Below are 14,989 nucleotides of genomic sequence, written 5' to 3'. Positions count from 1 at the left end.
AATTCAAAACCCACTGCAACAGAGTTAAAAATCACACAGCACCAGGTTATAATCCAACAGGTTTAATTGGAAGCACACTAGCTTTTAGAGCTTTCTCCACAACCACCTGATGAAGGAGCAGCGCTCATAAAGCTAGCGCTTCCAATTAAACCTGTTGGACTATAACCTGGTGTTGTGTGATTTTTAACTTTGTCCACCCCAGTCCAACACTGACATCTCCGAATCATCACTGAAACAGATGCTGATATATCAAATCAATAAAAATCCGGAATTCAAAGCGAGGCCAATGGTGTAACTTGTATTGGTTGCTATTTTTTAAACAAAAACTAATGCCATTTCAGGAAGGAAATCTGCTATCCCTACCAGCCCTGGACTCCATGTGACACAGACCCATAGTAATGTGGTTGACCCTCTGAGAAATTGGGGTTATCACTAAATGTTGGCCTGGATACATCTCAGACTCATAAAAGATTGCAATTTTGCCAGGAACAATGAGCTTGCTCTGATAGTGGAGAAGTTGGTTGATTTATGGAAAGAAAACATATTTTAGTTTGATGAATGTTTCAAACTAACAGATTTATTTGTAATCCTAAATTTTAATAAATTACATTTTTAAATCTTTGAATGCAGCTACTGTACAACAATAATTATGTTGTGCACGTACAACTTGATCACAATGGCTACTGCTAAAATATCAGCGTATTACCTATCTTGGGAACACACTCGCTGCATGAATAAATTCAACAAAGAATTCAGGAGAAACCTCTTTACCCAGAAAGTGATGAAAATTTACAACTTGTAAGTCGTTCCTGTGATTGAATTCCTGAAAATTGCCACCTTAAGTGAAACAGCTTGAAGTGAAGCATGATTTAGATTCACAGAGTCATAGAGATGTACAGCACGGAAACAGACCCTTCGGTCCAACCCATCCATGCCGACCAGATATCCCAACCCAATCTAGTCCCACCTGCCAGCACCCGGCCCATGTCCCTCCAAACCCTTCCTATTCAGATACCCAGGGGAGAAAGTGAGGTCTGCAGATGCTGGAGATCAGAGATGGGAATGTGTTGCTGGAAAAGCGCAGCAGGTCAGGCAGCATCTAGGGAACAGGAGAATCGACGTTTCGGGTGATTCCTGAAGAAGGGCTAATGCCCGAAACGTCGATTCTCCTGTTCCCTAGATGCTGCCTGACCTGCTGCGCTTTTCCAGCAACACATTCCCATCTCTATTCATATACCCATCCAAATGCCTCTTAAATGTTGTAATTGTACCAGCCTCCACCACATCCTCTGGCAGCTCATTTCATACACGTACCACCCTCTGCATGAAAAAGTTGCCCCTTAGGTCTCTTTTATACCTTGCCACTCTCACCCGAAGCAAAGTGAAAGCTAGAGTTAGTTTCCTGCGGACATTTTCTGCTCGGAAAATACAATGTAGAGTTTGAACTACTCTACTGTACGTGTGTATTCTAAACTTAATAAAACTTTAAATCCCAGAAAAGAGACATGACAATTAGATACTGAGAGTTATAGAGTAATGGGGGTTACATTGGCCAGCTCGCCCATGCTACCCAGGTTTCACAATTTAAACTTGTCCCATTTGCCTGGGTTTGATCCATATCCCTCCATAACTCTCTCATCCATGTAACTGTCTGAATGTTTGTTAAATGGTGAAATTGTGCTCACTCCCACCGCTACCTTTGCAGCCCATTCCAGACACCACCTTCTGTTTGAGAAAAACATCCCCCTGTACAGTGTTATATCTCTCCCCTCTCACCTTCTAGTTTTAGACTCCCGTACCATGAGGAAAAGCTGTTCACTATCGACCTTGTCTATCCCTCTCAAGATGAACAAAGTCCAAGCCTATCTGAGGTGGCATGGTGGCTCAGTGGTTAGCACAGCTGCCTCTCAGTGCCAGGGACCTGGGTTCAATTCCAACCTCTGGTGTCTGTGTGGAGTTTGCACGTTCTCCCCGTGTCTGTGTGGGTTTCCCCCGGGTGCTCCAGTTTCCGCACAAAATCCAAAGATGTGCAAGTTAGGTGAATTTGCCATGCTAAATTACCCATAGTCTTTAGGGATGTGTAGGTGAGGTGCATTAGTCAGGGGTAAGTGTGGGGGAATGGGTCTGGGGGGGTTGCTCTTTGGAGGGTCGGTGTGGACTTAGAATCATAGAGATGTGCAGCATGGAAACAGACCCCTTGGTCCATGTCGACCAGATATTCTCACCACCCAGCCCATATTCCTCCAAACCCTTCCTATTCATATACCCATCCAGATGCCTTTTAAATGTTGCAATTGTACCAGCCTCCACCATTTCCTCTGGCAGCTCATTCCATACACGTACCACCCTCTGTGTGAAAAAGCTGCCCCTTAGGTATCTTTTATATCTTTTCCCTCTCACCCTAAACCTATGCCCTCTAGTTCTGGACACCCCCACCCCAGGGAAAAGACTTTGTCCCTATTCATGCCCCTCATGATTTTATAATCCTCTATAAGGTCACTCCTCAGCCTCCGACGCTCCAGGGAAAACAGCCCCAGCCTGTTCAGCCTCTCCCTGTAGCTCAAATCCTCCAACCCTGACAACATCCTTGTAAATCTTTTCTGAACCCTTTCAAGTTTCACAACATCTTTCCGATAGGAAGGAGACCAGAATTGCATGCAATATTCCAACAGTGGCCTAACCAATGTCCTGTACAGCTGCAACATGACCTCCCAACTCCTGTACTCACTATTCTGACCTATAAAGGAAAGCATACCAAACACCTTCTTCACTATCCTATCTACCTGCGACTCTACTTTCAAAGAGCTATGAACACTCCAAAGTCTCTTTGTTCAGCAATACTCTCTAGGACCTTACCATTAAGTGTATAAGTCCTGCTAAGATTTGCTTTCCCAAAAAACAGCACCTCACATTTATCTAAATTAAACTCCATCTGCCACTCCTCAGCCCATTGGCCCATCTGATCAAGATCCTGTTGTAATCTGAGGTAACCCTCTTCACTGTCCACTACACCTCCAATTTTGGTGTCATCTGCAAACTTACTAACTGTACCTCTTATGCTCGCATCCAAATCATTTATGTAAATGACAAAAAGTAGAGGGCCCAGCACCGATCCTTGTGGCACTCCACTGGTCACAAGCCTCCAATCTGAAAAGCAACCCATCCACCACCCACCCTCTGTCTTCTACCTTTGAGCCAGTTCTGTATCCAAATGGCTAGTTCTTCCTGTATTCTGTGAGATCTAACCTTGCTAACCAGTCTCCCATGGGGAACCTTGTCGAACGCCTTACTGAAGAGAAAGTGAAAATAATGGCATTTACCTACAATTTGTGTTATTAAAGGGATTGGATAACACTTAGCAGGTAGAAATTCATCACTGCCAGTGGGGGGATGTAAAGGCTTTAAGTTTCACTCTGGACTGTAAAGCCTGAGGCCTGTTTATGATTGGATGTTGACCCTGATTCAAATCTGCTGGGCAAGCCACTGAGACCTGTCATAACTCCTGGGCAGCTTGTCTTTCAGCTGATCAAAATCTTGTCAGGACATTGGTGGGATATGGAATGGACATCCAGTGGTCAGTGAGTGGGTATCTAGTCAATGGTAGATGTGCAGGAATGGGCAGTGAATTGAATGTGTGAGGGCAGTCTATGGACAATGAATGAAAGGTCAATGCACAGTCAGTTGGCAGTAAGTGTGCAGTTAGTTGCTAGTGTGTAGTTAGTCTGCTGTAAGTCCACTGTTAGTGGCTAGTCAGAGGGCAATTGAAATAAGCAATGGAAGCTGACGTATCTGAAATAAAAATTGTATGTTTTAACTTAGTCTTTGGAAAAAGCTGAACTGGCCACTTCTGTGCTAGCTCTAATCAGATCTGCTAATTTCCTGGCTGGGTGGGGGTGATGAGAGAATGATTACCTTTACCTTTGGTATAATAACTGATCATGTGTATCAGGAACTGGGTCACAGCTGTATTCAATAACATGGAAGTGGAGCCTGGGTCTATAGGGTTCCAGTGACATTGTTCTCTCCTGTCATCCCCACTGTCCATTAAAGCTGATGACTGTTCATTCCTTGATGTGCAGATCTCATCTTACTCTGTAGATCAGGCCTTAAATAGGTGTTCAGTCTCTCAGTAACACAGCCATAGCAATTATAGGGTTCTGTAAAGATGGTCAAACTCTAACATCAGGTCAAAATTCTTTAGATATGTTTGAGGATTGCCAAGTATGGCATGCATTTTAAGCCAGTAAAGTAAGGGTAGTAAGATCTGATGTTTGGGCACATGGTTTGAAATCTCAGTACTAATTAGGACAATTATTAAGGGTTTCTTCTTTTCTCACCTTCCAATAAACAAGTGCAGACAAAATTCATGGAATCATCTAAGAGCCAATTGACTCTGCTTCAGATTGGGGCTGGGGGTCTACGATGGGCCCAGTGACTTTCCTCACATTGTGATCAGATGCAGTACTGATGTGTCAGAGGCTGAGTGTCTCTTTCTAGTTGATTTATTGCCCAGGTATAACCCACCATTTTAGACAAAAGCTTCATACAATTATTGCCAGATTTGAAGGACAAGACCTTGTTAACATCACTTCCCTCCTAATTTCACAGGGAGGTTTCTCCATGAATCATCTGCCATAATTATCCTGACCTAATGTCAGGAGATGATCGGCTGAGTGCCTGTTGAGAAATGGCCAAACTTTTCAATCAGTCAAAAACTGAGATTGTCCAAAAAAGCTAGGAATCCATGCTTTAATTTGGACCATTTCCTCAGTGTGTGCAGCTGTTGGGCAACACCTTGATTTAAAGTTCTCATCCTTAATTTCAAATCCTTAAATGGCTTCACTTTATTCATAATTTGTATTCTCCTCCCATTTCACAATCCACTGAGAGCTGTGAGCTCCCCTACACTTAGGGCAGTACAGTGGTTTGGCAGTGGTTTGATGGTTGATGTCCGTGAGGATTGGTGCTTACCTTGTCCATACCGGCTAAACTGTCCTGCCATGCAGTCACTGTCAGATTCACACTGTTCGGAACTTTGAAGCTATAGATGAGACAACCAAACAGATTAGTTTTCCACCTTTAGCATTTGCATTCCGTGTACTCTGTATAGCGTTGAAGAATATCAACTTGAGTGGGAGCCTTGTTTCAGTGGATAGTGCTCACAGCTTCATTTGAGTATTGAGGTTTCCAGACCCACTGCAAAGAGCCAGGCATCACATCGAGGCTGACAATAGCCTAGAACTGAGGAAATCTGCATTTCCCCAAGGGACCATATTGAGAAGACAGAAGCTCAACCCAATGTCAGATCCACTCCCAAAGGGAGTGTTTGCTGGACTGTTTGATCTCTGTAAATCCAGCTGCCTGAAAGCCTAAAACACATTGAATTGTTTATGGTTCATCTTTTGATGTCTTTAAGGGGACAATTTCCACCTTCAGTTTTAATGTAATCGTTCAAAATATATGAATCTAACAAATTTTCTGATCAATCTAATGAGGGATCATAGAGCGGGCACTGTAAAGGTGGCTTGATTCTAATCAAAGGCATTGGTCAGAAACTGGCTGACTAGGCCAATCGATAAAATTCCTGCCCAAAGAAGGCACTCACCATTTCACAGGGTCACTAATAGGGACAGTTCATAGTGTGGTGCAGTGGCACTGTCCCTATCTCTAGGACAGAGGCTCCTAGTTCAAATCCAACCTCCCCTTGAGCTGTATCATAACATGTTCAAACAGAATGATGAAAGTGTCCTGACACAAGCTCTTCAGCTCCATTGTTCAGGTTACTGCATGGAGTCATTCTGTCTGAAGTACCCATACAAACAGCAACTCACCTGTGTACAGTATGTCATGGACTGTCTCGGGGTCACAATATAATTGGTCATTATAACAAAGGAGTCTGATCCCTAAAAGAAAGAAACAGATACATGATGAAAGATGACAGCAAGATATTCCTAGTTTCTTCCTGCTCTGACAGTATCTGATTTGTTGACCATTCATGTCTCTCATTTTGATTTCCAGCCTTCAAGCCTTATGTATTTGTTTTTTATATATATGTTAGCTCATACAACATATGTCACAGAGAGTCAGGTTCTGTTGAGACTGGTATCTTGAAGTTATTTACATCATTGTCTATTTAGACCGCAATAATATTACACATATAAATACACAGGGTCTGGTTTCTGTACTTACTGTTGTCACTGTATAACACACACACAGACACACACACACACCTGACTGGGGGTGGCACGGTGCCTCACTGGTTAAGCACTGCTGCTTCACAGCGCCAGGGACCTGGGTTTGGTTCCACCCTTGAGTCACTGTCTGTGTGGAGTTTGCACATTCTCCCAGTGTCTGCGTGGGTTTCCTCCGGGTGCTCCGGTTTCCTCCCACAGTCCAAAGGTATGTAGGTTATGGCTCCATTACACAGACAAACGTGAGGTGGATGTTTTTATATCAGATAATCATGACGTAGATAATGGGTTTTTTTTCTGGTTGGCAATCAGTGTCTAGTGGTGTGCCTCATGGATCAGTGTTGGGAACACCATTGTTTACAATTTTCATAAAAGATTTAGAGTTGGGCACCAAGTGTAGCGTGCCAAAATTTGTAAATGACACAAAGATGAGTGGTAGAGCAAAGTGTGCAGAGGACACTGCAAGTCTGCAGAGGGATATAGATAGATTAAGTGAATGGGCAAAGGTCTGACAGATGGAGTACAATATTGGTAAATATGAGGTCATCTATTTTGGTAGGAATAACAGCAAACTGGACTGTTACTTAAATGGTATCCTCGTGCAGGAACCACAAAAATTGGTTTGCAGTGCAGCAGGTAATTAATAAGGCAAATGGAATATTGTCCTTCCTTGCCAGAGAGAGGGAGTTTAAAAACAGAGAGGTTCTGCTGCAGCTGTGTAGTACTGGTGAGGCCACACCTGGAGTACTGTGTACAGTTTTGGTCTCCTTCTTGAGAAAGAGTGTACTGTCTCTGGAGGGAGTGCAGAGGAGATTCCCTTGGTTGGTTTGGAGACGAGAGGGTTGGCTTCTGAGGAGAGATTGAGTAGCTGGTACTATACTCACTGGAATTTAGAGGAATGGGGTGGGGGGGGGAACATAGAACATAGAAGAATACAGCGCAGTACAGGCCCTTTGGCCCTCGATGTTGCGCCGATCCAAGACCACCTAACCTATACTAACCCACTATCCTCCATATACCTATCCAATGCCCGCTTAAATGCCCATAAAGAGGGAGAGTCCACCACTGCTACTGGCAGGGCATTCCATGAACTTACGACTCGCTGAGTGAAGAACCTACCCCTAACTTCAGTCCTATATCTACCCCCCCTTAATTTAAAGCTATGCCCCCTTGTAATACCCGACTCCATACGCGGGAAAAGGTTCACACTGTCAACCCTATCTAACCCCCTAATCATCTTGTACACCTCAATCAAGTCACCCCTAAACCTTCTTTTCTCTAATGAAAACAGCCCCAAGTGTCTCAGTCTTTCCTCATACGATCTTCCTTCCATACCAGGCAACATCCTGGTAAACCTCCTCTGCACCCGTTCCAGTGCCTCCACATCCTTCCTATAGTATGGCGACCAAAACTGCACACAATATTCCAGATGCGGCCGCACCAGAGTCTTATACAACTGCATCATGACCTCAGGACTCCGGAACTCAATTCCTCTACCAATAAAAGCCAATACGCCATATGCCTTCCTCACCGCACTATTTACTTGGGTGGCAACTTTCAGAGATCTGTGTACATGGACACCAAGATCCCTCTGCTCATCCACACTACCAAGTATCCGACCAGTACCCCATCTTTTTGTTATTCTTCCCAAAGTGAATCACCTCACACTTAGCTACATTGAATTCCATTTGCCACCTTTCTGCCCAGCTCTGCAACTTCTCTATATCCTGCTGTAACCTGCCACATCCTTCCTCACTGTCAACAACTCCTCCGACTTTCGTATCATCCGCAAACTTGCTCACCCAACCTTCTAACCCCTCTTCCAGGTCATTTATAAAAATGACAAACAGCAATGGTCCCAAAACAGATTCTTGCGGAACACCACTAGTGACGGCACTCCATGAAGAAACTTTGCCATCAACTACTACCCTCTGTCTTCTTCCATCCAGCCAATTCCTAATCCAAACCTCCAACTCACCCTCAATGCCATACCTCCGTATTTTCTGCAGTAGCCTACCATGGGGAACCTTATCAAACGCCTTACTAAAATCCATATATACCACATCTACCGCTTTCCCCTCATCAACCTCCTTCGTCACCTTTTCAAAGAATTCAATAAGGTTTGTGAGGCACGACCTGCCCTTCACAAAACCATGCTGACTATCCTTGATCACATTATTCCTATCCAGATGTGCATAAATCCTATCCCTTACAATTCTCTCTAAGACTTTGCCCACAACAGAAGTGAGACTCACCGGCCTATAGTTACTAGGGTTATCCCTACTCCCCTTTTTGAACAAGGGAACCACATTTGCTATCCTCCAGTCTTCTGGCACTACTCCTGTAGACAAAGAGGACATAAAAATCAAGGCCAATGGCTCTGCAATCTCCTCCCTTGCTTCCCAGAGAATCCTAGGATAAATGCCATCAGGCCCAGGGGACTTATCTATTTTCACCTTTTCCAGGATTTCCAACACCTCTTCATTGAAGAAAGGATACCTCAAAGCCATCCATTCTACTTATTTGTGACTCAGTATTCACATCGACGACAAGGCCCTGTTCCTGAGTAAATACTGAAGAAAAGTATTCATTCAGTGTCTCCCCAATCTCTTCCGCCTCCACATGCAACTTCCCACTACTATCCTTGACTGGACCTATTCCTACCCTAGTCATTCTTTTATTCCTAACATACCTATAGAAAGCCTTAGGGTTTTCCCTAATCCTACCGACTAAGGACCTTTCATGTCCCCTCCTTGCTGCTCTTAGCTCTCTCTTCAGGTCCTTCCTGGCTACCCTATAACTCTCAATCGCCCCAATTGAACCTTCACGTCTCATCTTGAGATAGGCCGCCCTCTTCCATTTAACAAGGGATTCCAATTCCTTATTAAACCACGGCTCCCTCGCACGACCCTTTCCTCCCTGCCTGACAGGTACATAATTATCAAGGACACTCAATAGTTGCTCCTTGAACAAGCTCCACATATCATTTACACTCTTGCCTTGGAGTCTACTTTTCCAAGCCACACATCCTAAGTCATGCCTCACCGCATCATAATTTCCCTGACCCCAGCTATAACTCTTGCCCTGTAGTACACACTTATCCCTCTCCATCACGAGAGTAAAAATCACCGAATTATGGTCACTATCCCCAAAGTGCTCACCTACCTCTAATTCTAACACCTGGCCTGGTTCGTTACCCAGAACCAAATCCAGTATGGCCTCACCTCTTGTTGGCCTGTCTACATATTGTGTCAGGAAACTCTCCTGCACACATTGAACAAACACTGACCCATCTAACGAACTTGAGCTATAGCTTTCCCAATCAATATCAGGAAAGTTAAAGTCCCCCATAACAACCACCCTATTACTGTCACTCACCTCCTGAATCACCTTCCCTATCCTTTCTTCAATGATTCTAGGACTATTAGGAGGCCTGTAAAAGACTCCTAACAGGGTGATCTCACCTTTCCTATTCCTAACCTCAGCCCAAACTACCTCAGATGGCAAGTCCTCATCCATCGTCCTTTCCACCTTATAGAGTCATAAAGTTATGAAGAAAATAGACAAGCAGGAGGTTTTTTCTACATGTGGGTGAAACTAGAATTAGCCTCAAAATAAGGGGAGAGTAGATTCAGGACTGAGCTGAGGACAAGTTCCTTCTTCCAAAGGGTTGTGAATCTGTGGCGCAGTTGAGGCTACCTCATTGAATGTTTTTAAGGCAAACATAGATTTTTGAACAGTAAAGAAATTAAGTGTTATGGTGAGTGAGCGGAGCTGAGTCCACAAAAAGATCAGCCATGATCTTATGGAATGGCAGGGGCGGCTTGATAGGGCAGATGGCCTACTCCTGTTCTGGGTTCTGATGTCCTGATATCACCTCACTGATCTAAAGGCCTGACTATCCTTTGGACTTTTTGTCCCTGATTGTTTCCGAATGAATTCAGAATCACAGCCAGGGCAGGATTTGAAATATGAATCCAGTAAAGACACTATTTTTATTTGAATAGGAAAAAATGTAAAAAGCAACTTCAGAAGATCACACAACAGCAGTATTTCAGTAGTTTGTGGCCTGCAGGTCTCACTGCCACAACAGGCAGGGTACACCAGAACTGAAACCCCTCTGCATGCTGCTATCTCTTCACCTCACTCATTCAATCCGTTTGTGTTTGTAATGTTACCCCCATACTCGTGTCTGGCGGAAATTTACTTGGTTACTGCCCACATTTAGGGCATGTCCCATCTCCTGGTTGGCACCTGATGCTTGTTGCCCATTATGTAGGTAGGTTAATGGGAGATTCACAGATACTTCCAAATATGGCTGTTTGTCCCATTACTCTGACCTGAGCTTAAAGCGCTTAAATTCCAAGATGATGGCAGAGTAGGTCCACCAGAGCTTGTCCACTCTGACCATGTTTTTTTTCTTTCCTTTATTCTTCTCTTGCTTTTCTCTTTCTTTCTTTTGATTCTTTGGTCTTTGGAACTCGGTTGTGGTGGTGGCTGGGGGTCTTTGACAATTGGGCATGAGGCTGCTGGTTGTTGCTGGCTGTGTTGCGGCTTCATTGATGGAGCAGGGCAGCAGCGGGACTCTGCAGTGAGGTGGCTGATGCCCCAGAGCATGGGGCCCAGCATTTGCCCAGATGGTGGTAGTGGAGGCGACTAGCAAAAGATGACAGTCAGCAGTGAGTGAGGCCTGGCGTGTCCGGTGATGGTCAGCAGTGGTGGTCAGTGATGAAGGTGGCTGGTGAACACAGGTGGGTCTTAGCCCAGCGCAGGGGAGAGCGAGCCCTGTTGGCCCATGACTTAAGAAAAGACTATAATATTTGATTTTTTTTTTAACTTTATTTCCTTATTTTCTATTTTTATATTAAGAAGATGCCGGAAGGTGCAAGGGTGGAGCGAAGGACTGCTGGGAAGTTTTTAAGTGGGCGAGATCTAGTGGTAGGGGACTCAATAGTTGGACGGATTGACAGGAGATTTTGTGGCCAGGAACGGGACTCCTGGAAGGTATGTTGCCTCCCTGGTGCCAGGGTCTGGGATGTCACCGATCGGGTTTACAGGATTCTGAAGGGGGAGGGTGAGCAGCCAGAAATCGTGGTACATATCGGCACCAATGATATAGTCAGGAAAGGGACTGAGGATCTGAAAAGTGACTGCAGAGAGTTAGGTTGGAAGCTGAAGAGCAGGACAAGTAGAGTAGTGATCTCAGGTTTGCTACTGGTACCACGAGATAGTGAGGTGAGGAACAGTCAGTGAGTGCAGCTTAACACGTGGCTGTGAGGCTGGTGCAGGAGGGAGGGCTTCAGATACCTCGACCATTGGGAGACCTTCTGGGGAAAATGGGACCTGTACATGAAGGACAGGTTGCACCTGAACTGGGGAGCACAAATGTCCTGGGTGGGAGATTTGCTCGTTTGGTTCAGGAGGGTTTGGTAGGGGGAGTGGGAATCAGAGCCACATATCTGAGAGGGGGGTAATTGTAGATGGGGCAGTGACAGGATGTAGTGAATCTATCGGGAAGGTTTCTCACATGATGAAACAAAGGGATCAGTTAAAGTATCAGAAATAAGAGTGACGAACTTAGAGCATGGATCAATACTTGGGGCTATGATGTTGTGGCCATAACGGAGACATGGGTTTCATAGGGGCAGGAATGGTTGCTTGACGTTCCAGGGTTTAGAACGTTTAAAAAGAACAGGGAGGGGAAAAAAGAGGAGGGGGTGTAGCATTGCTAATCAGAGAGTGCATCACAGCTACAGAAACACAGGTTGTTGAGGAAGGTTTGCCTACTGAGTCAGTATGGTTGGAAGTTAGGAACAGCAAGGGAGCAGCCACTGCATTGGGGGTTTTCTACAGACCCCCTAATAGCAGTAGAGAGATTGAAGAACTCATAGGCGGGCAGATTCTGGAAAAATGCAGATGTAGCAGGATTATTGTTACAGGTGATTTCAACTTTCCCAATATCAACTGGAACCTCCTAAATGAAGATGGTTTGGATGGAGACGTTTTTGTCAGGTGTGTTCAGGAGGGTTTCCTTACTCAGTATGTAGACAGACAGACAGACAGACGAGGGGAGAGGCCATTTTGGATTTGGCAATGAGCCAGGACAGGTGTCCGATCTCGCGGTGGGAGAGCACTTTGGTGACAGTGACCACAACTGCCTCACATTTAGCACAGCCTTGGAGAGGGAAAGGAGCAGTCACGGAGGGAAGATATTTAATTGGGGAAAAGCAAATTATGACGTTATCAGACAGGAGTTGGGAAGTACAGACTGGGAGCAATTGTTCCACAGAAAGGGCACAGCAGACATGTGGAGACTGTGTAAGGAGCAGTTGTTGTGAGTGATGCACGATTTTGTTCCTCCGAGACAGGTAAGAAGGGGTAAGATTAAGGAACCTTGGATGACGAGAACAGAGGAGCTTTATTGCTGGAACAGCACAGCAGGTCAATAAAGTTTCAACTTTGATCTCCAGCATCTGCAGACCTCACTTTCTCCTTGAAGAGAACAGAGGAGCTTCTTGTCAAAAGGAAGGAAGCAGCTTACGCAAGGTGGAGGAGCAAGGATCTAGCACAGCTTTACAGGATTACAGGCTTGTAGAAAGGAGCTCAAAAATAGGCTGAGGAGAGCCAGGAGGGGGCACGAAAAAGGCTTGGCGAGAAGGATTAGGGAGGACCCAAAGGCATTTTACTCATACGTGAGGAATAAGAGAATGATCAGGGAGAAGGTAGGGCCGATCAGGGATAGTGGAGGGAACTTGTGCGTGGAGTCTGAGCAGATAGAGGAAGCCCTAAATGAGCTTTTTACTTCGGTTTTCACTAAGGAAAGGGACCTTGTTGGGAATGAGAACTTTGAGGAGCTGGGATACAGGCTTGACCAGATCAGGATTAACGAAGTTGATGTGCTGGAAATTTTGGCAAACATTAAGATTGATAAGTCCCCAGGGCCAGACCAGATTTATCCCAGGCTGCTCCGGGAAGTGAGAAAGGAGGTTGCTAAGCCTCTGGTGAAGATCTTTGCGTCCTCACTCTCCACAGGAGTCATACCGGAGGATTGGAAGGAGGCGAATGTTGTTCCTCTTTTCAAGAAGGGGAATAGGGAAATCCCTGGCAATTACAGACCAGTCAGTCTTACATCTGCGGTCAGCAAGGTTTTGGAAAGAATTCTGAGGGATAGGATTTATGACTATTTGGCAAAGCATAGTGTGATTAAAGGCAGTCAGCATGGCTGTGTGAGGGGCAGGTCATGCCTCACGAATCTTATTGAGTTCTTTGAGGAGGTGATGAGACAGGTTGATGAAGGTCGAGCAATGGATGTGGTGTATATGGACTTCAGCAAGATATTTGATAGGGTTCCCCATGGTAGGCTCATTAATAATGTCAGGAAGCATGGGATACAGGGAGATTTGGCTATCTGGATTCAGAATTGGCTGGCTGACAGAAGGCAGAGAGTGGTTGTAGATGGAAGGTATTCTGCCTGGAGGACAGTGTTGAGTGGGGTCCCGCAGGGCTCTGTTCTTGGGCCTCTGCTCTTTGTAGTTTTTATAAATGACTTGGATGAGGAGGATGAGGGTGGGTTAGTAAATATACAGATGACACAAAGGTTGGAGGTGTCGTCGATAGTATAAAGGGCTACTGCAGGCTGCAATGCGACATAGACAGGATGCAGAGGACAGCAACAGGAAGTGACACTTTAAAATGCTCACAGATTTTACAGAGTTGTTCTTAGTTCCTAGTTTTGTTTCTGGTCAATTAGATGAAATGTGGGGATTACCAGAGAGGGTAAGAGTCACTGTGGTAACCACTACTACAGGTCACATGCTACAGCAACGATAAAATGGTTCACGTGTCCTAGTTAACTAGTCCATAACATTCGGTAAATTGTTGTCAATTGTTTGTCTTTTCTGCCGAGTTCCACCTCCTGCCAGCAGGAATTCACTAAAATTCACAAAATCTCCAAAGGGGTGTCAGGCAGGTCAGGGGGAACTGCTAAGTTACTGGATACCCCAAGACACAGATACCACCCCAGGATTCTATCCATAACCAGCCCAGCATCCCCCCCAGGTCTTTAGCCGTCCAAGACCCAGACTGCAGGCCCCTTGAAGATGTCCTCTTCAGGCCCAGAACTCGGACCCTGACCACAGCAGCCTGACCCCCAGGACAATGAGCCCAAGCACATGGTCCTCCAGCTCTCCCTGAGGACCGTGAGGGCCGGGTTCTGATCACCCACCCCAGCCCAGGATCTGTCTCCTCCCTACGCCAACTCCTCTCCCTACCCCAACTCCTCTCCCTACCCCAACTCCTCTCCCTACCCCTCACTGACTCTTAACACTGATCCCCTGAACACAACTCCAGGATTCTGGCCTGCAGGAGTCAGGGGTCCCGTCAAACAATGTGACCTCACTTTGAAATGATGCAGAGTTTGAAGACCCAGCTATAGAGACACTAATAGCGCCACTCGGTTCAACTTCTCAAGATTGGTTTTCATTTTAATCAGCCTGTTCAGAGATGCGATTACACAGCAGGTGGGACTTGAACACAGGCCTCCTGTCTCAGAGGTACGGACACTGCACCAAAAGAGGCCTTATCCACCCATGTCCAAATTCTCACCTGTGATGGGAAGGAATAGTCAACAGCATCCAAAATCCGTGGGCCAACGTGGGAGAGGTTTGTGAAACCAATGCCTTTCACTTTAACTGAAACGGAGCTTATGGTGGAATCAGTGGACTGATAGCCTTTCTCGTAGATGAAAACCCATCTGCAATACAAGAAGGAAAGCTGCATGGTTACCCTAACACTACGTC

The 14,989-nt window shown here is 45.4% G+C and overlaps 1 protein-coding gene across 1 annotated transcript in view; it reads right to left on the bottom strand.

The window, feature by feature from the left end:
* The window catches only part of p2rx1 (purinergic receptor P2X, ligand-gated ion channel, 1), a 105,202-nt gene that overhangs the window by 44,112 nt on the left and 46,101 nt on the right, over positions 1-14,989 (bottom strand). Inside the window, exons 2-4 of the mRNA XM_043718820.2 lie at positions 14,796-14,943; positions 5,832-5,903; positions 4,972-5,041 (exon numbers count right to left, since the gene is read on the bottom strand). Of these exons, the coding sequence (XP_043574755.2) occupies positions 4,972-5,041; positions 5,832-5,903; positions 14,796-14,943 (290 nt within the window). The remainder of the gene's footprint in view (positions 1-4,971; positions 5,042-5,831; positions 5,904-14,795; positions 14,944-14,989) is intronic.

The sequence above is a fragment of the Chiloscyllium plagiosum genome, unplaced genomic scaffold (genome assembly GCF_037043375.1).
Source record: "Chiloscyllium plagiosum isolate Xiang-an unplaced genomic scaffold, Cpla_swu_hap1 HiC_scaffold_31, whole genome shotgun sequence".
Lineage (NCBI taxonomy): Eukaryota > Metazoa > Chordata > Chondrichthyes > Orectolobiformes > Hemiscylliidae > Chiloscyllium > Chiloscyllium plagiosum.
Note: the sequence above shows the minus strand (reverse complement) of the source record. Positions and strands in the feature narration are given on the sequence as shown.